This window comes from Narcine bancroftii, chromosome 4, assembly GCF_036971445.1.
Source record: "Narcine bancroftii isolate sNarBan1 chromosome 4, sNarBan1.hap1, whole genome shotgun sequence".
Classification (NCBI taxonomy): domain Eukaryota; kingdom Metazoa; phylum Chordata; class Chondrichthyes; order Torpediniformes; family Narcinidae; genus Narcine; species Narcine bancroftii.
In genome coordinates, this window is record NC_091472.1 from 286,395,361 (window position 1) to 286,422,744 (window position 27,384).

A 27,384-nucleotide genomic window follows, 5' to 3' on the forward strand; every position below is an offset into this window, starting at 1 on the left:
CATGGAAATTTCCAAGCTGCAAGTTCATGTGAAAATTAATACAGAAACACCCCTTTCTGCTGCCAAATGATCCTCTCAGTAGGATACATCAACTCTTGGTTTGGGGATATATGGTTTCCATTGGCCCTGTAATGGAAAACATCGAGGTCAAATAAGGATAGGGATGAGTTTCTCAGTTTTTTTTTGTAAATCCACTTCTCCATTGATTTGCAAATGCTCAAGTTATGAATATTTGCTGCAATGACTTTTGCTGTTTAGGGTATTCCTCTAATTTTTACGACAACAAAAAAAAATGTTGAAATCTCTGTCCATAATGCATTTTGTATTTCCTTTTGAACTATTGAGATTGTTGAGGTGGCGGTGTCACTGGGACTCATTAAAATTTATTCTGTTCATCCTTCAAGATGACTTCACCATGCTCCATTATGACTGAGCCTTGCACTTCCTCTAAATCTGGACAAGCCATAAACATTCAAGTGAAAAAGGTGAGCATTCAGGAGAGCTGGGGTGAACAATCCTAAAAGTTTGTGCGAAAAGGAAGTGCAATGCACAGTATGTAGGTCAAAGGTGCTGCAGTGGACAGAAAGGATCAGCATACGGTTAAAAGTTAAACATCAGTAAGGTGCAATGATCTAAGGAAAGGCAAGGTTGTTATGGCAGGACCTGTAAGAGTGCAAGAAGGACAGTGGATCTTGGCTGCTTAATATTTGTATTGCGGGGGAAGCAGCAAATGTGGATTCTGTGGCAGCAAAAAAAAATTTCCATGGGAACTGGAATGAATCATCGAGAAAGCTGATTATTCTTGAGTATGTTTAATAAGGAATAGATAATTTGAAGAAAATGGCTCCATGCACATTCATCTTGATAGTTGGGGAGAAAGCTGTTCCACTTCAAGGCAGACAAAAATCATCTTATTCTTGAATACAATGCTGGAACGACTAAATTTAAGCCTGTTACATACCAGACAGCAGCAATAGAAATGCCCAGGCACTGTTATATGAAAAAAAAATTGTTAATTAACAATATAATGCCATGTCAATTTATCTAAACTTGACCCCCAACTATGTGGCAAATATACTGGTTTGCCACTACAACTTGGACCTAATTCTGGAAAAGCAGTTCAAAGTTCATTCTCAGAATATCCAGTGTTGATGTGTATGTTTTAAATTGATGTGAACACAGGCTCGAGATGGATGCAAGGAAGTTCACGAAGTAGGCGGGAGAGATTGGGGTGACAGACTGCTTATTAACTCCTGAAATCCTTGTTGAGGTGCTTCCAGAGAAGTATCCTTTTCTTTTAGCCATGGTAGGGTTCAACTTTTCCCTTCAGAAGTGACTTTTCCTTTGTCCATGATGGGATTCATCAAGTCCCATTTCAAAGTGACTTGTTTTTTTGTCACAGACTGGTATTCTCAATCCCCTATAACATGGGGAAATTAGACAAATTGTCTATCACCACTTGAGGCAACATTCAGCCCCATATCCTTTCAAAGGATGCTTCTACAAGTGGCACTTCCTTAAAGTGGCCCCTGAGCACAACACTGTCTTTAGCACACTGGTCACATGGTCTCTGCACATGTGTTTAGGGACACTGCCTTGCTGCTCTTCCAAAGCATCCAATTTGAGTACCCTCGGCCTGCCGGCTCTCAGTCTCTCCTATATCTGGCATCATGATTTGTTCTCTTCCAGTGACTAAAAATGAACTGAATGGGAGTACATAACAAAGCCTCTCTTAAGCTTTACTAGAAGAACTGTGTGTTTTAAAAGGCTATAACAATCTATAAAAAAAAGTTATGATGCACTTCTCTTCCAAGATTATAGCATTCTTTCTCTTCTCCGTACATTAGGTATTGTTGGGGAAGAATAACTTGGAATACAGATCCTTGCTCATTCTCATGGTTCTCCTTGACATCTAGTTTTTTTCTTTTTTCTTTCTTTGACTTGGCTTCGCGGACGAAGATTAATGGAGGGGTAATGTCCACGTCAGCTGCAGGCTCGTTTGTGGCTGACAAGTCCGATGCGGGACACACGGACATGGTTGCAGTGGTTTCAAGGGAAAATTGGTTGGTTGGGGTTGGGTGTTGGGTTTTTCCGCCTTTGTCTTTTGTCAGTGAGGTGGGCTCTGCGATCTTCTTCAAAGGAGGTTGCTGCCCGCCGAACTGTGAGGCGCCAAGATGCACGGTTTGAGGCGATATCAGCCCACTGGCGGTGGTCAATGTGGCAGGCACCAAGAGATTTCTTTAGGCAGTTCTTGTACCTCTTCTTTGGTGCACCTCTGTCTCAGTGGCCAGTGGAGAGCTCGCCATATAACACGATCTTGGGAAGGCGATGGTCCTCCATTCTGGAGACGTGACCTACCCAGCGCAGTTGGATCTTCAGCAGCGTGGATTCGATGCTGTCGGCCTCTGCCATCTTGAGTACTTCGATTTTGGTGATGAAGTCGGTCCAATGAATGTTGAGGATGGAGTGAAGACAACGCTGGTGGAAGCGTTCTAGGAGCCGTAGGTGATGCTGGTAGAGGACCCATGATTCGGAGCCGAACAGAGGTGTGGGTATGACAATGGCTCTGTATACGCTTATCTTTGTGAGGTTTTTCAGTTGGTTGTTTTTCCAGACTCTTTTGTGTAGTCTTCCAAAGGCGCTATTTGCCTTGGCGAGTCTGTTGTCTATCTCGTTGTCGATCGTTGCATCCGATGAAATGGTGCAGCCGAGATAGGTAAACTGGTTGACCATTTTGAGTTCAGTGTGCCCGATGGAGATGTGGGGGGGGGCTGGTAGTCATGGTGGGGAGCTGGCTGATGGAGGTCCTCAGTTTTCTTCAGGCTGACTTCTAGGCCAAACATTTTAGCAGTTTCCGCAAAACAGGATGTCATGCGCTGGAGAGCTGGCTCTGAATGGGCAACTAAAGCGGCATCATCTGCAAAGAGTAGTTCATGGACAAGTTGCTCTTGTGTCTTGGTGTGAGCTTGCAGGCGCCTCAGATTGAAGAGACTGCCATCCGTGCGGTACCGGATGTAAGACCATTGTTGTGGTCTTGCATGGCTTGTTTCAGCATCATGCTGAAGAAGATTGAAAAGAGGGTTGGTGTGAGAACGCAGCCTTGCTTCATGCCATTGTTAATGGAGAAGAGTTCAGAGAGCTCATTGCTGTATCTGACCTGACCTTGTTGGTTTCCGTGCAGTTGGATAACCATGTTGAGGAACTTTGGGGGGCGTCCGAGGCGCTCTAGTATTTGCCAAAGCCCTTTCCTACTCACGGTGTCTCAGGGTTTGGTGAGGTCAACAAAGGTGATGTAGAGTTCTTTGTTTTGTTCTCTGCACTTTTCTTGGAGCTGTCTGAGGGCAAAGACCATGTCAGTAATTCCTCTGTTTGCGCGAAAGCCGCACTGTGATTCTGAGAGAACATTTTCGGAGACACTAGGTATTATTCTATTTAGGAGAATCCTAGCGAAGATTTTGCCTGCAATGGAGAGCAGCGTGATTCCCCTGTAGTTTGAGCAGTCTGATTTCTCGCCTTTGTTTTTGTACAAGGTGATAATGATGGCATCACGAAAGTCCTGAGGCAGCTTTTCTTGGACCCAGCAGAGCTTGAAAAACTCATTCAGTTTGGCATGCAGAGTTTTGCCGCCAGCCTTCCAGACCTCTGGGGGGGATTCCATCCATACCTGCTGCTTTGCCACTTTTCAGTTGTTCAATTGCCTCTTCCTGGGTGAGGACTTCATCCAGCTCTAGCCTTAAGGGCTTTTGAGGGAGCTGGAGCAGGTCGGATTCTTGGACTGAGCGGTTGGCACTGAAAAGAGATTGGAAGTGTTCTGACCATCAGTTGAGGATGGAGATCTTGTCGCTGAGGAGGGCTTTGCCGTCTGAGCTGCGCAGCGGGCTTTGGACTTGGGTTGAGGGGCTGTACACAGCCTTTAGAGCCTCGTAAAACCCCCTGAAGTCGCCAATGTCCGCGCTGAGCTGGGTTCGTTTGGCGAGGCTAGTCCACCACTTATTTTGGATCTCCCGGAGTTTGCGTTGAAGATGGCTGTATGCGCGACGGAAGGCTCGTTTCTTCTCTGGCCAGGACGGCTTTGCAAGGTGAACCTGGTGGGCACCTCGCTTCTTTGCCAGCAGTTCCTGGATTTCCTGGTTGTTTTCGTCAAACCAGTCCTTGTTTTTCCTGGAGGAGAAGCCCAGTACCTCTTCAGTGGATTGCAGTATGGGAGTCTTCAGCTGATCCAAGAGGGTTTCAGGGGATGAGTCCGTGAGGCGGATTGCATCCTCGAGCTTTGCTTTGAGGTTTGCCTGGAAGTTTCCTCTCACTTCGTCTGACTGCAAGTTTCCAACATTGAACCTCTTTCTGGGGGCTTTACTGTTCCTGGACTTTGGCTTGAAGTGAAGGTTGAGCTTGCAGTGAACAACCCGGTGGTCAGTGTGGCATTCTGCGCTGGGCATGACCCTGTGTGGAGCACATCTCGTTTGTCTCTTTCTCGCTCCAGGACGTAGTCCAGGAGGTGCCAGTGTTTGGATCAGGGATGCATCCAGGTAGTCTTCAGGCTGTCCCTCTGCTGGAAAAGGGTGTTTGTAATGACAAGCCGCTGTTCTGCGCAGAGCTCCAACAGGAGGCGCCCGTTGTCGTTGCACTTGCCGACACCATGCTTGCCCAGGATTTCTGGCTAGGTTTCTGAGTCTTTGCCGACGCGAGTGTTGAAATCGCCAAGGATGACAACCTTGTCGGCTGTAGGGGTGCGTTGAATGAGGTGCGCAGATCAGTGTAGAACTTGTCCTTTTCTGCTGGTTCCGCCTGGAGGGTTGGAGCATAGACACTGATGAGGGTGATGCGATGCTTGTTTTGAAGGGGGAGTTGCATGGACATGATCCGGTCCGAGTGGTCTGTCGGGAGGTTTTCGAGTTTGGAGGCAATGGAGTTCTTGACCATCAAGCCTACACCAGATAGGCATCGTTCATCCATAGGCTTGCCAGACCAGTAGAGTGTGTAGCCCGCGCTGCGTTCTTTGAGGCTGCCTACATCTGCAAGGCGGACTTCACTTAGAGCAGCTATGTCGATGTCAAGTCTGAGGTGTTCATGTGCAATGAGGGCAAACCGACGTTCAGGTCGGTGGCTGTCAGCCTTGTGTAGCATGGTTCTGATGTTCCAGCATGCTAGCTTGAGTTTGTGAGCATCTTTTGAGGGGGAGGACGTGGAGGGGGAGGACATGGACATGTCCTCGGGCCTGCGCAAAGGAACTTTTAGGTGGAGTGCAGAGTGCGCAGTACTGGCCCCACCCTTTACACCCATGTTTCGTGTGCCATGGCCAAGCAAGCTGGGATGTGGCAGCGAGGTTCTTGGGTCGTAGGTTTTATATCGGAGTGGCCTTCTACTATGCAGGTTTCTTACCTGGGCTGGAGGGGCCTGCCTCCCCTCCTAGGTTGGACCATACCTGGTCGCAATCCAACCTGTTGGCCTCCGCCTGCTTCTCGGGGCCTCCGTCTGCTTCACTCTGCCGAGGCCGGGGCCATCGCCTCCCCCTTGCTTCTGCTCGGACCTTGGCATCTAGTTAACATTAGATTAAATATCCAGGGTTAGGTTGATAGTATCGTGATTACATTTTGCACCAACCCTAATGTAGAACGTCATTGTTACGACCAATGTACACGATAAGGTTTGTCAGTTTGGAGTTGAATGGCAGACAAAAAAACCATTCACAACATCATTTGTAAGGGGCACAGAGAATGCATCAGGGCAATGATATAACCCATACAATCCATTGATTCACTGAAGAAACACATTGTGTGGTTATTTCATTGTGTCCACTGCGATTCCAATGGCTACAAGGTCGAAGTTCATAGATCCCTCAAGGTTGCTGCTCAAGTTGATAACATGATTAAGAAGATGTATGGTATGCTGGTCCTCATTCATTAGGAGATTGAGTTGAAGAGCTCTGAGGTAATGTTGCACATATGCAATTCTTGTTAGACCACACTTGGAAGATTGTGTTCAGTTCTGATCACTTCATTGCAGGTTGGATGTGGAAGCTTTGGAGAGGGTGCAGAGGAGATTTACCAGGATGTTGCATGGATTGGAGAACATGTCTTACAAAGCAAGGTTGACAGAGATGGGGGTTTTCTTTGTGGATCGAACAAGGATGAGAGATATCCAACATGTTGACAGGTATAGATGGGGTTAACAGCCAGTCTCTTTTTCCTGGGGTGATAATGGCAAATACCAGAGAACATCTGTTAAAGATGTGTGGAGGAAAGTTTAGGGAAGACATCAGCAGTAAATGTTACTTTTACATTGAGAGTCGTGGGTGCCTGGATTGCTTTGCCAGCAATGGTGGTGGAGGCTGATACAATAGGGACATTTTAAAGATATTTTTTGGGGGGATCTCGACATGGGACTGTGGGAACAAACTGTGAGGCATGGGTGGAGCAAGCAAGTTCCAAGTGGATAAATCAACAGTGGGATTGGTAAGTGTTCTTTTGGATCTCTCCATTAGCCAGTTAGTTCTAGGCAATAACAAGAGGGGAAGCACAAGCAGAGCAGTCAGTGTGCAAGTGGCTCAGCGTAGGAGTGGGACTTTGAGGCATTGGCTCGAGAGGCTTTGGCAAGGAGAGGCTGAGGAGAAAGTGCAGGAGTTGAGGTAAGGTAAGGACAGGTTTTTCTAATTTTTTTTCAATTTCACAGATGGTGGGAATGGCAGCCAGGGCAGGGACATGCTCACTTTCAAAAAGTGGATTGTTAGGGAAGCCAAAAGCATCCCTGACAACTTCATCTGCGGGAACTGCATCCAGCTGCAGCTCCTCACAGAGTTAAGGAGCTTGAATTGGATGAACTTCAAAACATTCAGGAAGCATAGGGAATGACTGGAGCTACAAGGACGCTGAGGCACCTAGGAGGCAGGAGGGAAGTAGGTAGGTGACATCAGGCGATGGAAAGGGAACCAACAATCAGTACAGGGCACCCCTGTTGCCGTTCCTCTCAATAACAAATATGCCTTTTTAGATACTTTTGGGGAGGGGACAACCTACCAGGTACAAGCCACAGCAATCAGGTCTCTGGCATGGAGTCTGGCCTTGTGGCTAAGAAGGGAAGGGAGGAGAAGAGGTGAGCTGTATTGAAATGACATCCTATAGTTAGGGGGACAGATAAGAGGTTCTGTGGAAGAGATAGAGTATCCTAGATGGTACGTTGCCAGGATTCGAGATGTCTCGATAGAGTTCATGGCGTTCTCAGGAGGGAAGATGAGCAGCCAGATTTTGAGCTCCATGTAGAGACCAATGATATGGGTAGGAAGGATGAGGAGGTCCTGCAAGGAGAGTTGGGGACTAGGTTGAAGGACAGGTCCTCCAGGGTTGTGATCTCAGGATTGCTACCCATGCCACATGTTAATGAGGTTAGAAATGAGCTTAACACGTGGCTAAAGAGATGGTTCAGCAGGGAGGGCTTCAGGATTCTCGATCACTGAGCTCTCTTCCAGGAAAGATGGGACCTGTTCTAATGGGATGGTTTGCATCTGAAGTGGAGTGAGACTGATATCCTTGTGGGAAGGTTTGCTAGTGCTGTTCGGGGGTGGGGGGGGAGTTTTAAACTAGATTTGCAGGGGGATGGGAACTACAGTACCAGATAGGAGAGTGGGGGGTGGGGGGTGGGGGGAGAGATGAAATGAAGAATACAGGTAACATCAGAAGTTGAAGGGTTGTATGTGATTGCAGTTTTCTCAGGTGCATCTATTTTAAAGCAAGAAGCATTGTAGGAAAGGCAGATGAACTTAGTGCATGGATCGGCACATGGAATTATGACATTATGGTCATCAGTGAAATTTCGTTGCCGGAGGGGTAGGAATCACAGCTCAATGTTCCAGGTTTCTATTGATTCAGATGCGATAGAATGGGGGGATGAAAGGGGAAGGGGAAGGAGTGGCATTACTTGTCAGGGAAAATATCACAGCTATGCTCAGGCAGGACAGACCAGAGGGCTTGTCTACTGAGGCTATATGGGTGGAACTGAGGAAGAAGAAAGGTATGACTACACTCATGAAGTTGTATTATAGACCACCCAATAGTTAGTGAGAATTGGAAGAGCAAATCTGCAGAGAGCTGCTGGAAACAAAGATGTGATAGTAAGAAATTTTAACTTTCTACATATTGACTGGGACTCCCATACTGTAAAAAGACTGGATGGCTTGGAGTTTCAGATGTGTTCAGGAAAGTTTTCTAAATCGATGCTTTTGGAGGAACCAACTAGAAAGAGTGCAATACTGGATCTCCTATTAGAGAATGAGGTAAGACAGAAGTATGTGAAGGGGAACATTTTGAGTCCAGTGATCATAATTCCATTAGTTTCAAGTTAATTATGGAGAAGGATAGGTCTGGGCCCCGAGTTGAGATTCTAATTTGAAGAAAGGCTAATTTTGAGGAAATGGGAAAGGATCTAGAATGTGTGGATTGGGAGAAGTTGCATTCTGGAAAGGATGTGCGAGGAAAGTGGAGGACCTTCAAAGGTGAAATTTTGAGAGTACGCAGTTTGTATGTTCCTATCAGGATTAAAGGCAAAGTAAACAGGCATAGGGAATCTTGCTTTTCGAAGGATATTGGGGATCTGGTTCAGAAGGTGTATAGCAGGTATAGGCAACGTGGAGCAAATGAGATACTCGAGATTTATAAAAAAAATGCAAGAAAGACCTCAAGAAAGAAATCAGGAAGGATAAAAGACAAGAGATTGCTTTGGCAGAAAAAGTGAAGGAAAATCCTAAGGGTTTCTACAGATATATTAAGAGCAAAAGGTTAGTAAGGTACAACCTTGGTCTTCTTGAAGATCACAGTAATCAGCTTTGTATGGAGTCAAAAGAGATGGGGGAGATCTTGAATGTTTCTTTAATCAGTATTCACTGAGGAAAAGGGAACAGAGTCATGGGAAGTAGGGAAAACAAGCAGTGAGATCATGAAACCTATACAGATTAAAGAGGAGGAGGTGCTTGAACTAAATAATTGTGGATAAATCCCCAGGGCCTAACAAGATATTTCCTTGGACCTCGAGGGAGGCTAGTGTAGAAATTTCAGGGCTCTGGCAGTAATATTTAAAATGTCCTTAGCCGTGGGGGTGGTGCCAGAGAATTGGAGGGTAGCTCATGTTATTCTGTTTTTTTTTAAAAATGAAGGCTCTAAAAGTAACCCAAGAAATTATAGGCCAGTGAACTTGATGTCAGTAGTAGATAAGTTATTGGAAGGTGCTCTTGGGGATTGGGTATACAAGTATTTGGATAGCCAGTGACTGAATAGGGATAGTCATCATGGTTTTGTTTGTGGTAGGTCGTGTTTATCCAATCTTAAAGAGTTTTTCGAGGCGTTTACCAGGAAATTTGATGAAGGAAAGGCTGTGGATGGTCATTGTCAAGGCCCCGAATGGGAGGTTAGTCAGAGGTTCAGATACTGGGTATTCATGGGGAGGTCGTCAACTGGATTCGACATTGGCTATGCAGGAGAAGCCAGATGGTGGTAGTGGATGATTGCTTCTCAGACTGGAGGCTGTGACTCATGGTGTGCCTCAGGGATCAGTGCTGGGACCATTATTGTTTGACATCTATATTAATGATCTGGATGATCATGTGGTAAACTGGATCAGCAAATTTGCAGATGACACAAAGTTTGGAGGTGTGGACAATGAGGAAGGCTTTCAAAGTTTGCATAAGGACCCGGACCAGCTGGAAAAATGGGCTGAAAAATAGTAGATGGACTTTAATGCAGACAATTGGGAGGTGTTGCATTTTGGAAGGACAAACCAAAAAAGGACGTGGTAAATAGTAGGGCACTGAGGAGTGCGGTAGAACAGAGGGATCTGGGAATATGGATACATGATTCTCTGCAACTGGTGTCACAGGAAGATAGAATTGTAAAGAGAGCTTTTGGCATATTGGCCTTCAGAAATCAAATTATTGAGTGGAGGAGATAGGATGTTATGGTAAAATTGTACAAGACATTAGTGAGGCCAAACTTGGAGTAGTGTTTGCAATATTGCTCACCAAACTATAGGAAAGATATAAATATGATAGAAAGAGTGCAGAGAAGATTTACTGGGATGTTGCCTGGATTTCAGGAACTGAGTTATGGGTAAGGTTAAACAGGATAATACTTTATTCTTTCGAGCATAGAAGAATGAGAGGAGATTTGAAAGAGGTTTTAAAAAAAAAATAGGTAAACTTTTTTCACTGAGGGCATGTGGCAAACAGAAGATATGGGTTAAGTGTGAAAGAGGAAAGGTTTAGGGGAACTTCTTCACACAGAGAATGGTAGGAGTGTGGAACGAGCTGCCAGCTGAAGTGGTGAATATGGGCTCAAATTAATTTTTAAGAAGAATTTGGACAGGTACATGGATTGAAAGGGTATGGAGGGCTATGGTCAGCGTTCAGTTTGGTGAGTCTAGGGCAGGGGCTGCAACTTTCAGCATTAAAAGAGCCATTTGGGCCTATTTCCCACCAAATAAAACCCATCTGGAGCCGCAAAACCAATTTGATCCCTAAAGTGAAGAAAGCACTGCAGATATAGTTTCATTACATTTATGCTGTGACTATAATTATATGACTATAATTTGTTGCATTTATGAAATAAAGGAACTACAAACAGAAACCAACTGACATTTTATTTCTGTTTGTAACAAAGCAAAACAACAAATTCTTTTGAACTCTTTTATATATAAAAAAAGTCACTGGCACGTATATTTTTCAAATAAAATACACAATGCGGGTCTGTTTGAGTCCATCCCTTATTTGTGGAATTTAAAAAAAAAGTAAATTTTGCTTTAATTAAAAAGAGCAAACAAAAAAATGCCAGTTTGTATTTTATTCTGAAGGTTGCTGTCATCCGTTGATTTCCTCAGTCACATAGTTACAGCAGTGAACCACCAACTAAATATAAAATGCAACCTCATCAGTTCAGGGTTCAATATAAAAATATATGTTTGCAAAATAATAACATTAAATGATTTCTTTTACCTGGTTAATGTGACTTCTGCTCCTGAACCTCACTGCCCAGCAGATCAGTATCAGGGCTGTAAAACGTCACTTCGATCTTCACGCAGGATTGCATGCTGTCATCAGTGAGGCGCAAGCGATGTTTGCTTTTTATGTAGTTCATGCTGAAGAAAACCTGCTTGCATAAGTATGTGGATCCAAAGATCGACAAGACTTAGAATGCATATTTTTTCATGTTCATATAAGTATCGGGAATTGAATTCCATGTTTCGAACACAAGTTTGTCCGGTTTGGGGAGGTTTTCATTTTCACTCCATTTGTGCTTCTGAGCAAGAATGGTCTTCTGACGAGCAACATCTTCAAGATCAGCTGTCAAGCTTCTGAGCTTAGACACCCATATGTCTTTGTCAGCTATATCGGCCAGTTTGATCTCAAGATCGGGTTGACTTACATCTGTAAATGCAGTCATATTCAACAGGGATAAATCGATGTTTAGGGGAGTGACAGGGAAGGACAGAATCTCTCCCCAAACGCAGTTTGCATTGCAGTGATTGCACGCTGAAAATGCTCGTAATTGATCTGATTATGTGCTTCTTTGAACTCTTTCAAAAAGGGGAAGTGAGACAGCGTACCTCTCTGTACATCTCTAGCAAACACTGTCATCTTGCGCTTAAACGCCAAAACCTCCTCCAGCATCTGCAGGGCTGTGCCTCCTTTCCCCTGAAGACTTCTGTCCAGCATGTTAAGGTGCACTGTCATATCCAGCTTTTCCATCCAATCTGGCTGTTTTAGCTCCGGAAAGGTGAGCCCTTTGCTTTCCAGGAAAGTTTTTACAAGCTCCAGACACACAGCAAACTGCTTCAGCACCTCTCCTTTGGACAGCCACCGGACTTTGCTGTGCAGCAGGAGATCAGAGTATGTGCTATCAACTTCTTCCAATAATGAACAGAACTGTTGGTGGTTTAATCCTTTTGCCATTATTTTGTTCACTATCTGTATGACAAGATTCATCACTTCTGTGCATTCCGGAGGAAACGTTTGAGTGCACAATGCTTCTTGTTGCAGAATGCAGTGAAATATCAGCAGTTTTCTTTCTAGCGACTTCTGCAGTAAAATCACAAACCCCTTCTGTGCCCCTGTCATACTCGGTGCCCCATCAGTAGTTGCTGACACCAGGTGGGTGGTGTTTATTTCTTTGGTCTCTAAGCAATCTAACATAGCCTCACAGATGTCCTCCCCCCATGTTTGGCCTTTAGGTGGTATCAACTCAATGATTTCTTCCTGCGGCCCAGCAGAGTTCACATCTCTGCATAATAGTGCTATTTGCTGAATATCGCTTACATCTTTTGATTCGTCACAGGCGTTTGAGTACGCTGGAGCCGAATTAATGTCCCTAATTAGTTGACTGGTGATATTTTCTGCCACTTTTATGGCCCTGTCCTTGACAGTCTTTGCAGAGAGTGGCATATCGCTGATTTTCTGAACAATTTCACTCTTGTTTTTGAAGTCCAAGCATAGATGTTCTGATATCTTGATAAACAATTCTTTTATATATTCCCCATCTGTGAACTGCTTCCCGTGCCTGGCTATCTCCTGAGCTGCCACAAAATGAGCAGAAGTACTTGAATTTGTAGATTTCATCCACTTCTTCAAAGTAATTTTACTCTGATCAGCTTTCCGCAGCAGTTCCAAAACTGCTCTTTTTTCTTTCATCTCCAGATGGGTATTTTTCAGCAAAAGCTGTGTGTTTATTCTGGAAATGTCTTTCAACGTTTGATTTTTTTGTTGTTTGCTAATTTCTCGCCACATACAGGTAAACCACCTTTGTCAGTAGTGAAAGCAAATAAATCTGTCCATGAAGCATTAAATGTTCTATTTTCATCAGAAACTTTTTATTTATTTATCCATGATAATCTTACCAGGGGGGGTCCAAAGTTCAAAACAAGTCATTTGCCGGTCGGCGACAGGTGACGCATACAGTATCAACCACTACAGTGCTGTGACGCAAATTTTGAGCGACAAAATTTTACAACACGTTTTATTTTAATGTTACAAGATCACCTTAAATCTCCAAAATAATGATTACATTGATAAAACTAACTAAATAAAAAAATAGTTTAAATAAAATGGCCATTTACTGTATTCACATTTTTTCCCAAAGCCACAGGGAGCCATGGCAGAGGGATGAAAGAGCTACAAGCGGCTCCAGAGCCGTGGGTTGCAGACCCTTGGTCTAGGGAAAATAATAGTTTGGCATGGTCTAGAAGGGCCTGTTTCTGAGTGGTATTGTTCTATGATTCTTTAGGCACATGGATGTAAGATAAATAGAGGATTTTGAGGTATGGACAGATTAGATTATTGTGGAGTAGGTTTTAATTGTGCATTTATGTTCGAAGTCTATGTTAGATGCAGATGTCATGTGCCGAAGGGCCTGTGTCTATGCTGAGCCATTCTATGTTGTCTGTTGTATATTCCACTTCAAGGACGTGCACCACCTGAATTAAGAAAATGGGCAATTGCACTGTACATGCTCTTACATGCCATTCCTTTGGTACAATCTTTGGCTATAACCAAAATAAATGTAACCAAAACCACAATAAGTAACAATGATAAAGAATGACACAGAAGTATAAATTAATCACATGTATCATTTAATAATTAAGAATTGTGAATTCACGACTGTAGACTGAACATCAGAGCGGCAATATTTTTGATCACTGCTGTTGTAACTACCTGGTTTTGAATAGTTCAATTAGGGAGCTAAATAAACTGAAGCTTTAACTAACAAGGTGCAACATTATGGAAAGAAAAGATCATTAAGTTATCTTAACCTATTTTAAAAAAAAATTGATCTTGTCAGTTATTGACTTAATTTAAGGCTTCCCAAAAAATTGGAACATTTTCCTTGATTAGTTGGAACATGATACTTCTTCATTTTATCAGGTAGGTTTAGTGTATATGTGAACTGCTAAAATATTGAACATTCAGATTCAAATAAACAGTTGAGCATCAAGGTCCTTGAACTGACATCTTCTCAACCACTGATATCTGGAAACACATTAAAATTTGTTCACTGCTGTTTGTGGGATGTTAATGACGGAACTACTGGCAGATTCTACTTTAGTGCTGTGGTCAAACTACTCCAAATAGGTCACCCATAAATGTCTTTCTTCACACCGATGAGTCATTTTACCATCATAAAACATTTGCTGAGGTGAAAAATGTTCACATCAATAAGAAGGATTATAAAGTCCATTTAAAAATCAATTTCTCATGCTGCAAAATGTGCTCGTAGTAGTTGCACCAGAAGGTCAATCTTAGACCAAATGGAGTATTGTGTCCAGTTCTGGTTACCTCATTGCATGAATGATGTGGAGGCTTTGGGGTGGGTGCAGAGATTTACTGCGATGTTACCTGGATTGGAGAATATGTCTTGTGAGGCAAGGTTGACAGAGCTAACCTTTGTAAAGAACAAGGGTAAGAGGTGACTTTAATAGAGCTCTACAAAATATGAAAGGCATGGACAGGCAGCATTTTTTTTCCTGGTTTGACAGATACCAGAGGGCATCTGTATAAGGTGAGGAGGAAAGTTTTGGGGAGTAGTCAGGGTAAGTTTTTGTAGTTGCCTGGAATGCATTGCCAGGGATGGTGGTGAAGGCTGGTACAATAGGGACATTTAAAACCTTCTTTGACGTAGGGCCTGTACTGTAATGTTCTATGTTCTAAGTGAGCGCTATTGGGTTATTAATATCCCAAAACTAGAACTAAATTGAACCTTTGTTCAGTGTCTTGTTGGTAATATGAAGCAAAATGAACACAATGAGACATGCAGTGCCAATTAGTTATGGGCAACACAATTTAAAAACAAAATTGACTGGTATTTCAAATGCTGCTAAATTTATATTAATGAGACAGCAGGTGACACGTGAAACAGTGTTTAACTTAAGTGCCAAGAATCTCCAAATACATCAACTCTTCATAAAATTCTGCTTTTTTTTAGTATCAGTCATGGGTTAGCAATCTAATTCACAGGCTTGATGCTAGACATCTTTTTAAAAAAAATTAGTAACAATTAAAATATCACTATTTACTAACAACTGCCAGCAACTTAAACAGGAAAACATTGTCACTTGTATCACTCTCAGAACTATGGAGAAAGATCTTTATGCACACCTGTTCATTAACTACAAGCTCACCTTTCCTCTTGTATCCAAACAACACCTTTTGTGTGTTGGTCTAGACCCTTCCCCCTCCTGTTCTTCCCCCTTTCTCTCCCTGTACTTTATTCAGATGCCTGCCTGTTTTTTGCTTATACCTTGAAGGGCTCTGGCCCAAAATGTCAGTAATAAATCTACCTCCCATGAATGCTGCAAGACCAGCAGAGTTCCTCCAGCATTTTTGTGTATTTTTACTTCAATTTTTGAATGATCTACTTCCTGGAAGGCAATATTTATCAATAAAAAGCTTTTCCTATAGTTTCATTGTAAAAACACAAACTGCATTTGTTCAAGAATTTAATTGTGCAAAACGCAAGTATTAATTTTGGACCTCCTCTGCCTCCTGGCACATACTCCCCTCAGTTCCGTCCCCATCCTTTATCCCTAATAGGCCTTGCTCTCACTCTAGTCATTCATGTATGTGTAGAATGTCTTGGGGCTTTCCTTCATCTTACTTGGCAAGGACATCTCATACCCCCTTGATAATTATATGGAGGTTAAGTAGGAACTTAAATCATGAGGTCTTCCTAAATTTTACTTCCTGAACCTTGTGTATGGTTGCTTCCTCTTAATGAGCTATCCCTCCTCTCTTGTCAACTTTGGTTCCTTTACCCTGACTCAGTGGAACCTATCCAGAACGCTGCATAGGTCTCTCAATATCCTCCATCCTTCTGCTGTGTGCTTTCCTAAGAGCATCTGTTCTCAATTTACTCTCCCAGTTCCTGCCTAATCCCATTGTAATTAGCCCTTCCCCAATTAAACGCTTTTCCCCATTTTGTTCACTGCTATCCTTCTCCATAGCTATGTTAAATGCCCAGTGAATTGGGCTCACTGTGTCTGAATTGATCACCCACCTGACTAGGTTCATTACTCAGTACTAGATCCAGCTTTGCCTCTCCTCTAGGTGGTTTGTCTACATACCGTGTCAGGAATCCTCCTTCTGCCTCATCTGAACCTTTTGCACGAATTAGGTACCAGTCAATACTAGTGATGTTGAGAATTAAGGGCGGGAATTCAATATCGTCAGGGCACTTAACTCTCGCGCATGCGCCAACTGAACTCCAATACGCGAATGCACCGCGCATATGCCACTCGAACTCCAATACACGAACCCACCGTGCATTCATCAACTGGTGATTCGCACATGCGGACAGGAATCAAGATGTTTGCACCCAGCCTATGGAGCCAGGAATGGCGACTACAAGGTAAATGCGCACAATTTGGCTCTTGCATGCCCTTTATCCTTGTTATAGTTTGTCAAGCACAACATAAACTGAATAAATTTTATTTTCTTTATATTAAAAAAAATATTGGTTGCAAATGCAGATGGCCGCAAGTTGAGTAGGTTATACGTCGGGGAGTACCTGTACTTACGTTTTGTTGTGCGATAAAGCAAGAATGTTAATAATGTTGGTACTTGATGCTTTACATGAGCAGGTTCAGTATTTGTCATGAACAAGTCACGAAATTCGTTGTTTTCTGCCAGCATCACAGTGCACACATTCATATAAATCACTTTATATAACAAAAAAATGCATGAAAATTCAAAGTTAGGCAATGTCTTTGGTTCATTGCCACAGTAAAACAAATGACAATTAAGTCTTTGAATTGATTCTATTTGCAGTTCAAAAATGGACCTAGTCATAAGAAATAGATGGTGCAAGGGATATATTAATTACTTTCAGAAATCAATAGGAATTAAAACAAGAATGTAAACGATGAGGAATCAATGATGAAGCAGACTGTATAGAAAATAATTTGTTGTAACTAAGTTATAGGATGGCTACCGTGGCAGGACATTCTTTTATCTTGTGACATAATCTTATGATGCAAACCAAACTACTTGGATTTCTTTTTAATTCCTGAGGAACATTAAGTAACTTCTTTTTTACATCAACAGATCATTCAGTATGCTGATTCAAGTTCTGTACCACAATGGAGGAAAATTTGCACTTAATCAAAATGGTAAGTACAACTTGCAATGCAAAATATCAAACAAAGAATTACTAGAGGAACTCCGTGGGCCAGATGGTAGAAATGAATAGTCAATGTTTTGGTTCGGACACTTTATCAAGACTAAGATAAAGATAAGAATCTGGTGTTGTCTGTAAGGGATTTGTATGTTCTCCCCGTGCGTGGGTTTCCTCTGGGTGTTTTGGTTTCCTTGCATGTTTCAAAAATGTAGGCTAATTGGTCACGTGTGTATTTGGGCAGTACCTGGGCCGGAAGGGCTTGTTACCATGCTGTATCTCTAAATTTTAAATAAATGGAAGCACACATGAAGGGGGAAAGAAGTTAGAGGAATGACCCAGAGGTGATAGGGTATAGGACAAAAAGTGTGAGAGATGAAGGGAGAAATCACCAGGAAGTGGGGGAAGAAAGAAACATTAGAGAGGAGAAAAAAAGAACTACAGGAATAGGTAAAGAAGAGATGGAAATAGTGAAACTAGATAGGGATGGGAGTGATTGATATAAAATTGATGATTTGTTTGTTAGCATATTGAAAGAGTACATTTTGGATTTGTCAACTCCCGCTGAAACATAATGTATCCTTGTGTAGCAGCAGCTAAACGGAGTCGAAGGAACGAGACCAGTACTCAGTGGGCTCGTCTGCACTCCAGTTGTTGATTGAAACTTCCTGTGCACATGTGAACCTGACCTGGCCGGCGGAAAAGACTACCCTGGCAGTGCCATCTTGATGCGGCTGCTCAGCTGCCGTGACTGTAACACATGGAGACAATAGTGTGCTGTGCCCCCAAGTCCTGTGTTGTTTTTGTCTTAGGGGACCTGCCCCTACGCTTGGCTGGCTGTCTGAGGTCGAGATGCGTGGGCTTCAGACGGTCAACTGTGAACAGTTCCTCCCTGCCCCCAATGTCTAGTGTGAATGAGTTGTTGCTCCTGAGGTTCACTTTGTAGGGTCGCTGGAGAATGGGAATGGGGTGGGGGAGTGCACACCTTGGGAAACGAACATGTAGTCAGTTGTCTTTAAGTCTGCGAGCACAAAGGTGGGGAGGTGCCCATGGTGGGAGAGAGCCCAACCTGTCCCGCAATTTCTGCAGTGCTGCTCCAACTGCTGTGTCTGTGCCTTTGGTGGCGGGGAGGAATTCTCCAGGGTGGATCAGATGGGCTCTGTATACCAACTTGGCCAAAGAGGCTTGGAGGTCCTCCTTGGGTGCTGTCAGGATGCCAAGGAGCATCCACGGGACCTCGTCCACCCAGTTAGATCCATTCAGGAGGGCCGTGAGCGCCAACTTTAGGTGGCGGTGGAAACCTTCTACCATGCCATTGGACTGTGTGGTAGGCGGTGGTGTGGTGGAGTTTCATGCCGAGGAGGGAGGCAAGCAGTGTCCACAATGCTGAAGTGAATTGTGCCCCTCTGTCCATAGTGATATGGGTCGGTGTACTGAACCTGGAGATCCAGTGTGTGAGCACTGCCCTGGTGCAGTCTTCTGCGGTTGTGTCTCGAAGGGAATGGCCTCTGGCCAACTCGTGGCATGGTTGACCACTATGAGGAGATACTGGGCTTCTTGTGAAACAGGCAGTGGAGCAATGATATCAACGTGGATTTGGTCGAATCGTTGGCTGGGTGGTTCGAACTGTTAGATGGGAACTTTTGTGTGTCTGTGTACTTTGGATATCTGGCAATATGTGCAAGTCTAGACCCAGTCTGTTACCTGTTTTCTTAAGCCATGCCATACAAACCATACAGTGACCATGTGTGCTGCGGTACTGATGGACAGGTGCGAGAGGTCGTGGATGGCCTGGAAGACTTGTCATCTCCATTGACCCAGATTGACTGGTGGGGGCTTGCTGGTGGTTGTTGTCTGGCAGGGGAAGTCTTGGAACCGGAGGCCGGACAGTGATGGCTGTGTGAAAATCTTGGATCTCTGTATTGACTTCTTGCTCTCGTGCAAGCTTGGAATAGCCTAGGCCTGGTGCCAAGGACTGAATAGCCAGCCTTGAGAGGGCATCTGCGATAGACATTCTCCTTGCCAGAGAGGTGTTGAATGTTGGTGGTGAATTCTGAGATGTATGCCAAGTGGCGTTGCTGGCGTGTTGACCAGGGGTTGGAATTTTCGCAAAGGCATAGGTGAGGGGTTTTGTGGTCAGTGAAGTCAGTGAAGGGTCTGCCCTTGAGGAAGTAGCAGAAATGTCTGACCACGAGGTAGAGGGCAAGGAGTTCCCAGTCAAAAGCACTATATTTTAACTTTGTTGGGGGCACAAATGGTGGCTGAAGAAGGCCAGTAGCCTACATTGTCCATCGGGCCAGCTGTTTGAGTATGCCCCCTACTGCTGTGGTTGATGCGTCGACTGTTGGGGAGGTGGGGACACAGGTTCAGGGATGGACCAGCGACATGGTGTGGGCTAGGGCTTCTTTGGACCGTTTGAAAGCTGTGGCTGCCTCCTCGCTCCAGGCCAAGTCCTTCTGTTTGGGGGCACATGATTCATGCTGCGGCGAGTATAAAACAGTTGTAAAAATTGACCATGCTGACAAATTCCTGAAGGCACTTGAGTGTGTTGGACCTTGCGAGTTGCTGAATGACCTCCACCTTCTGTGTCACTCCGTCCTTGGTGATCCTGTGGCCTAGGAAATTGATCTCCTCCTGGCCGAACTGGCACTTTGCTGGGTTGACCGCGAGGCCAAAGTCAGCCGGCAGGAGTAGAGTTTGCGAAGGTGGGTAGCTTGTTCCTGGTGGTTTCTGCTCATGATGAGGATGCCGTCCAGGTAGATGAAAACAAAGTCCAGGTCCCTGGCCACTCTGTCCATTAGGTACTGGAAGGTCTGCACTGCATTTTTAAGTCCAAAAGGCATGTGCAGGAACTCAAAGAGTCCGAAGGGCGTGATGATGGCCATCTTCGTGATGTCGTCTGGGTGGATGGGGATTTGGTGGTAGCTTCGCACCAAGTCAACCTTGGAGAAAACAGTTGTGCCATGCAGGTTGGCTGTGAAGTCCTGTATACGTGGGACTGGGTAGTGGCCTGGGGTGGTTGAATTGTTGAGGCACCGTTAGTCTCTGCAAGGTGACCAGCCCACTGTGGTCTTGGGCACCATGTGCTGAGGGGAAGTCCATGGGCTGTCGGACCTACGGACAATCCCCAGCACTTTCATTTGAATTCCTCCTTGGCTAGTTGCAGCTTGTCTGGGTAAGTCGTCTGGTCTTCGTGTGGAGGGGTGAGCCCTATTTCAGAATGCACACCATTATTTGGCATGGTGGACGTGAACTGGGGCCTGAGAATAAATGGGAATTCACCCAAAATATGGCTGCACCTGCTGGTGGAAGTGGTCATGGTGGCCACTTTCTGGTCCCGAGTGCTGGTGGCCGCGAGCTGAATCGTATGGAACGTCTGGGTGTGCACCAGGTGTTTAGCTTTGAGGTCCATGGGCAGGCTATGGGCTCGGAGAAAATCTGTGCCAAGGAGTGGCTTCTCCACCGTGGCCAGTGTGAAATCCCAGTGGAAGGTCTCGTCACCAAGGCGTATTGGTATGCGCTCGTGCCAAGGTCTTAACGGCAGTATTGTTGGCCACCCACAGGGTTGGCCCTCATGGGCGTGTTTGGGTCTCTAAAGGCATTGGTGGGATGATGCTCTTATGTGGATGAGGAAACGCCAGCCCATGGTTTTGTCTGTGACGTGTAGTAGGCTGTTTGTGTGGCCAACCACCATGGCCATTAGCGGCGGCTGGCCTGTGCTTTTCCCGGGAACATGCATTTCCGGGCTTCTGCCCCTCCCCAGCACCGGTGGTAGAAACACCACCGTGCCTCTGTTGGTCTGTGAGGGCGTGGCTGTTCACCGCTTGTTTGTGTTTTGGGCTGCTGCTCCATCTGGGAACACGTCCGCTGAATCATGGCGGATTCGTTCTCTCATTTTGTGCACCAGAGAATGTCGCAATTTTGCGAAGGTCGCTGAAATTTGCATCCACTAGCAACAGCTGAATGTCATTGGGCATCTGCTAAGAATGCCTGCTCAAACGTGAGGCAGGGCTTGATCCTCTGCCAGCATGAGTATTTTGTCCCCTGGGCCATCCAGGTGCAAAAGCCTGGCTGCTCTCTGGTATACAGGTGTTGATGAGGAGCGCCTTCAAACCAGAGTGTTTACCTTCTTCTGGTGGGTTCTGTATGAGTTCGTCCACTCTGGTTGCGGTGTCTTGGTCCAGGGAGCTGACGACATGGTGGTACTTGGTGGAGTCTGAGGTCATCGGCTTTATCTCGAACTGTGCCTCTGCCCGAAAAAACGTCCAGAAAGTCGGGAGTTTGAGGGCAACTGCACTGACTGCTGCAGTGTCCATATTGTTGAGTTCAGAGGCATCTGAACCCATCGGTTCACCAATATAGCGACAGCTCAACAGTCAAAAGAGTGAGACCAGTACTCAGTGGGCTCGTCTGCACTCCAGTTATTTATTGAAACTTCCTGTGCTGCGCCTTATAAGGCCACAGGTAAGTTCCGCCTTCGTGTGGAAACAACGTCATGACCTTGCCCTGCATGCATGAGGACCCAGCCAGTGGAAAAGACTCCGTTACACGCGGAGTCGGTTCGACTGCCATCAGAGATGTGCATCGCCACACTTGGATACTTTGGTCAAGTGGTTGTTTTGGACATGTACAGAATGGTTGGACTAGGCAATGATAATGTCCAGGATTCTTGAATTTGAATTACTCAAGTGTGTAGGTTGTAAATGTCATAGCAAGATAAGGTGGGCATATATCTGTGGGATTTGGAGTGGAAAGTTTGGAGGAGGTAAAATACAGGGGAACAAAGGGAAATTAGATCCATAGAAAACTACAACACAGAAACAGGGCCTTCTAGTCTGTGCCGAGCCACATTTTTTTTTGCCTAGTCCTACTGACCTGCACCCATTCCATAGCCATCCATGCCTCTCCCATCCACGTATCTGTCCAAATTCTTCTCAAATGTTAAAATTGAGTCCACATTTAATACTGAGTTAGAATCTAATATGAATTTAACCTGGAACTCGGTCACATTTCTGAATGGTTAGAATCGTTCCATGGCTGCTTTAATTTCCGCTAATGATTTTGCTGGTTATTCTTGACTCAAAAACAAGAATGGATCACCTGCACCTGTAAATATTTCTGACAAAGAAGGTCAGTTTTTCTTAGGTCCAGAGAACATAACAGCACAGTCTGTACTATTATTCTCTCTTGTCCCACTGACCTTCACCCCAACAATAGCCCTCCATACCTTTCCCATCTATGTGCCTATGTAAATTCTTCTGAAATGTGAAAATTGAGCCTGCATTCACCATCTCAGCTGGTAGCTCGTTCCACACTCCCACCACTCTGTGTGAAGAAGTTTTAAAAGTTAAAACCTTGTTTTTGTTTCTTAGTTAATTTTGTGCTTGTCTCTCTATGAAAGACTATTGTTTGTAGTGTTGACGTAGTGACTGTGACGTACTATGTCGTAATATCTGCGCAGACTAAGAGTTTGCATTTCATTCTTCAACAAACTATGAAGAGAACGTGAGTTCAAGATAACTTTCTTTGAATTCATCTTATTTGTTGTATATCTTTTTAAAGTTGAATATAATTATCTTTATTCATTGTTATAAAAATCTTAATGTATAATTGTGCAAAATGTTTATCCATTTTATCAACTAATTAAGGCTGCATTTACAAAGTTTGGTTTATTGGATTAATAAGATAGTAATATGGAATATTGTCCCCATGTTTCCTTGAAGATGACACGTTTTAAAATTTGGAAATACTGGAACCTGGAAAGTGTTGTCCATAGAAGTTTCCCCTCACATTCCCTCTAAACTTGTGTTGTGGGCACAGAGGACCCCAAAACCCAGCAGCAATAGAAATTCACCAAGACAAATGGTGACTGAATCAAAAGTTGTTTTTAATTATATTTAAATACAAAAACAGGATCAAACTTTAACTTATTACTATTAACCCCCTTCTAATTCTAAGTGCACGTGTGTGTAATGTGTGTGTAAGTTCAGAAAAGTTATTTGATTCACAGTCCAATCTCACTTCTCATTCCTCCACGTTCACTGGTTGCAGGTAATGCTTATACTGTACACAGAATTTAACATTTATAAATTTCGTCAGGCTTCGGAAGCAGAGCTCTGGCATTTTAAATGAGATCTGTGTTGAAGTGTTTGTATCTTTTCTTAAAACAATATAAAATATAACATAATCTGTCACACTTGCTACTTTCACTCTTAACCCATGTCCTCTGGTTTGTATCTCATCTACCCTCAGTGGAAAAAGCCTATCTATATTTACTCTGTCTATCTCCCTAGTAACTTTAAATAACTCTTATCAAATCTCCCTTCATTCTTCTATGCTCCAGGGAATAAAGTTCTAACCTGTTTAACCTTTCCCTATAACTCAGTTCCTGAAGTCTGGGAAACATCCTAGTAAATCTTATCTGCACTCTTTCTATCTATTGATTGGTAGTTAGGTGACCAAAGCTGCATACAAAACTTTTAATTTGGCCTCACCGATGTCTTATACAACTTTACCTTAACATCCCGGCTCCTATACTTAATACTTTGATTTCTGAAGGCCAATGTGCCAAAAGCTCTCTTTACAATTCTCTCTACCTGTGACACCACTTTTAGGGAATTATGTATCCATATTCCCAGATCCCTCTGTACAACCATACTCCTCAATGCCCTACCATTTACCACTTCTTTCTTGGTTTGTCCTTCCAAAATACAACACCTCCCAATTGTCTGCATTAAAGTCTCTCTGCCATTTTTCAGCCCATTTTTCCAGCTGGTCCAGATCCCTCTGCAAGCTTTGAAAACCTTTTTCGCTGTCCACACACCTCAAATCATCTGCAAACGCTGATCTAATTTACCACATTATCATCCAGATCATTGATATATATGACAACCAATAATGGTCCCAGCCCTAATCCCTGAGGGACACTACTAGTCACAGGCCTCCAGGTCTGAGAAGCAATTGTCCACCACTACTTTCTGGCTTCTCCCGTCCAGCCATTGTTGAATCCAGTTCACTACTTCACCATGAATACCTAACATCTGAATCTTCCTGACTAACCTCCCACAAGGGACCTCGTCCAAAGCCTTACTAAAGTCCATGTAGATAATATCCACAGCCTTTTCTTCGTCAACTTTCCTGGTAACCTCCTTGGAAAAACTCAACAAGATTTGTTAAACACGACCTACCACGCATAAAGCCATGTTGACTATCCTAATCCGTTTCTAGCTGTTGAAATAATTGTATATCTGATGGAACATCTTCCGATAATTTACCTTCTACTGACGCCAGGTTCACCAGTCTATAATATGCAGGATTACTTTTGGAGCATTTTTTTAAAACAATGGAACAATCCTCTGGCACCACACCTGTGGCTAAGGACATTTTAAATATTTCTGCCAGAGTCCCTGCAATTTCATTTGCTCCATGTTGCCTATAACTGCTATACACCTCTCTCTCTTCTACTGAACCAGATCCTCAATATTCCTCAAAAACCAAAGTTATCTATGCCTGCTAACCTTGCCTTTAATCCTAACAGGAACATTAAAATTCTGTACTCTCAAAATTTCACCTTTGATGGTCTTCCACTTACCTTGCACATTCTTGCCTAAAAACAACTTTTCCCAATCCTTGCATTCAAGACCCTTTCTCGTTTCCTCAAAATAAGCCATTCTCCAGTTTGGAATCTCAATCCGAGGCCCAGACATATCCTGAAACTAATGTCATCTATGATCATTGGACCCAAAATATTCCCCTACACATACTGTTTCGTTCCCTAAAAGGAGATCCAGTATTGCATTTTCTCCAGTTGGTACCTCTATAATATTAATTTAGAAAACGTTTCTAAATACATTTAACAAACTCCAAGCCATCCAGCTCTTTTACAGTTTGGGAGTCCCAGTCAATATGTGGAAAATTAAAATCACCTACTATCACCTACTATCGCAACATTGTGTTTTCTGCAGCTGTCTTCTTCCTCTCTACAAATTTATTCCTACAATTCTCGTTGACTATTGGGCAGTCTATAATGCAACCCCATGAGTGTGGTCATACCTTTGATGTTCCTCAGTTCCACCCATATAGCCTCAGTAGATGAACCCTCTGGTCTGTCCTGCCTGAGCACAGCTGTTTACCCCGACGAGCAATGTCACTCCTTCCCCTTTCCTCCTCCCCCCCACCCAACTGCCAGTCCTGCCCTTCCTGCAACAAAATTTCACTAATGGCCACAATGCCAAGTTAGTGTAGTTTATAGTAAGAAGGTATTTGACAAGCATAGTGATCAAATAGTTGTTTATGATGAGGACCCTCATATGCTGCAGGTGGTCAGTGACTTGCGGTCGAGAGACCCCTCATAGGCTGCGGGTGGTCAGTGACTTGTGGTTGAGAGACTCGCACAGGCTGTGGGCTGCTGGCATCTTGCGGTTGGTTGAAGGACCCACGCAGGTTATAGGTTGCCGGAGACCGGTGCATGGGAGTCAGGTATTGGTATTAGAACTGGAATTTGTGAGGATGCTGAGGGTAAGAAGGGCCCCCTGAATACTTACTGACCGGAGGTTTAGATCTGGAGCTGAGTTTGCTAGTGCGTCAAACAGGGATCTCTGCTGTTGCAGAGGCTGCAGGACTGCTGGAGGCAAATCCATGGATGCTGTGTCTTTGAAGGAACTCTTTGCTACTCTTTCTCCCTGTTGTCCTGGGCACCAGGCATTACTAATGGTGACCCTTTGCTTTACAACAGGCAAAAGGAAATTTGGTGCCTTATTACATTTTCTGTATTATTGCATGACAATAAAGGAATGTTGAATATTGCAGAGATGCAGAATATTATCAGTGTTAGGAGCCGTAGAGTTTTAAAGATAGCTTAGAGCCATAGCAGAGATGCATGTTTCGAGAGGTGAAAAACCAAGTAGTGATGTTACTGGCTAGCCTGCTTAATCTTTTCATCTTTTATATTTTTTTTTAATGATGTAGAGGGCTTTTCCCTTGTATTCACAGACTGTGGAATTTGACTAGAGCTTGACTCTGCACCATTATATCAAGAAATAAAATTGTCAATTTTGTATTGTGGCAAGTTGAATGTGACTATGCAGGTATGTATTTGATCATTGATTGATTAAGATGATCACTTTGAAAGAATCTTCCATTCTTTTGAAGTCATGTTTAGTGTTGGACACAAATTTTGACAAGATAGATGAAAATAAATACCGAGTTCGAAGTTGTAAGGTTGTAGGTTACAACCATTTCATCAACTGGGCCATTTGATCTCAGAAAGTTTGTTTCTATTTTACCTTTTCTTTTTAAAAGTTTTTAAATTGAATTTAACATCACAATCCATATACAAGATATTAATAAAGCAAGGCAAAATAATAACATATACAAGCCATATTGTGCATTTACTTTAATTTTATGTTAAATTTTAAATTCCATCCCTTATTATTAAATGAGATTGTCTATTAAAATGATTATAAGTATAAATCAGTTAAATACTATTAAAACAAATTGCATTATACCTTAATAAAATCTCAATAAAATTATCCACGATAATCATAATTAAACCCAATAAATCCATTATCTAAAAGAAAAAAAACTAATACTAATCTAACCCTTCCCTCCGATCAAGGTTACAAGAGAAATACAAAGATGGATCAAGTTGCGACCTCCAGAAGACAGACGGATCAGGACTAGAGCACCCAGATCATCTAAAACTCCCAATTCTGATAGTATTCTATAATTGGGGCCCCATGCCTTTTCAAACTGTTGCTGTAGACCTTTTTTAGATATTGGCTTGTTAGGAATTTTGTTCAGTCTAAATTGAACGCTTTTCCTCGAATTGCAGATTCAAATATTCTTGATACACTTTTTGATCTACAATTTCTTCATAGTGAACTGATAGCACCTATTTATGATCTATTGGATTTAAGATTAGCACCAATGGCTAAGATTATAAATGATTGGAAGTGTGATCTTAATATAACTTTTTCAGATGAGGATTGGTTTTCCCCTCTTAGTTTGATCAATGAATCTTCATTTTATGCAATGAATCTTCAATTTGTGCAAGGCATTGTTTATTACAATTTAGGGTGATACCTAGAATCCACGTGTCCAAACTCAAATTATCCCATTTCTATGCAGATGTTGATCCATTTTGTGAAAAATGTAGAAAATTTTAAGCCTCACTGATTCATGTGTTTTGGGAGTGTCCTAAAATATTGGCAGAATATTTTTTTCATTCTTAGGCAATGATTTTTAA

The 27,384-nt window shown here is 43.4% G+C and overlaps 2 protein-coding genes across 7 annotated transcripts in view; one reads left to right on the plus strand and one right to left on the minus strand.

Moving 5' to 3' along the window:
* Positions 1-27,384, plus strand: part of znf148 (zinc finger protein 148) — a 62,512-nt gene that overhangs the window by 4,924 nt on the left and 30,204 nt on the right. For 5 of the 6 annotated variants that reach the window (XM_069935289.1, XM_069935290.1, XM_069935288.1 and 2 more), the window contains exon 2: positions 17,069-17,133. The gene's annotated coding sequence lies outside the window, so the exon portion shown is untranslated. Of the gene's footprint in view, positions 1-16,144; positions 16,374-17,068; positions 17,134-27,384 lie in introns of those variants that run through there. The other variant, XM_069935291.1, reaches the window with a different exon arrangement.
* On the minus strand, positions 11,444-12,664 carry LOC138762468 (general transcription factor II-I repeat domain-containing protein 2A-like). The gene has a single exon (XM_069936225.1). The coding sequence runs from the start codon at positions 12,662-12,664 to the stop codon at positions 11,444-11,446; it is 1,221 nt and encodes a 406-aa protein (XP_069792326.1).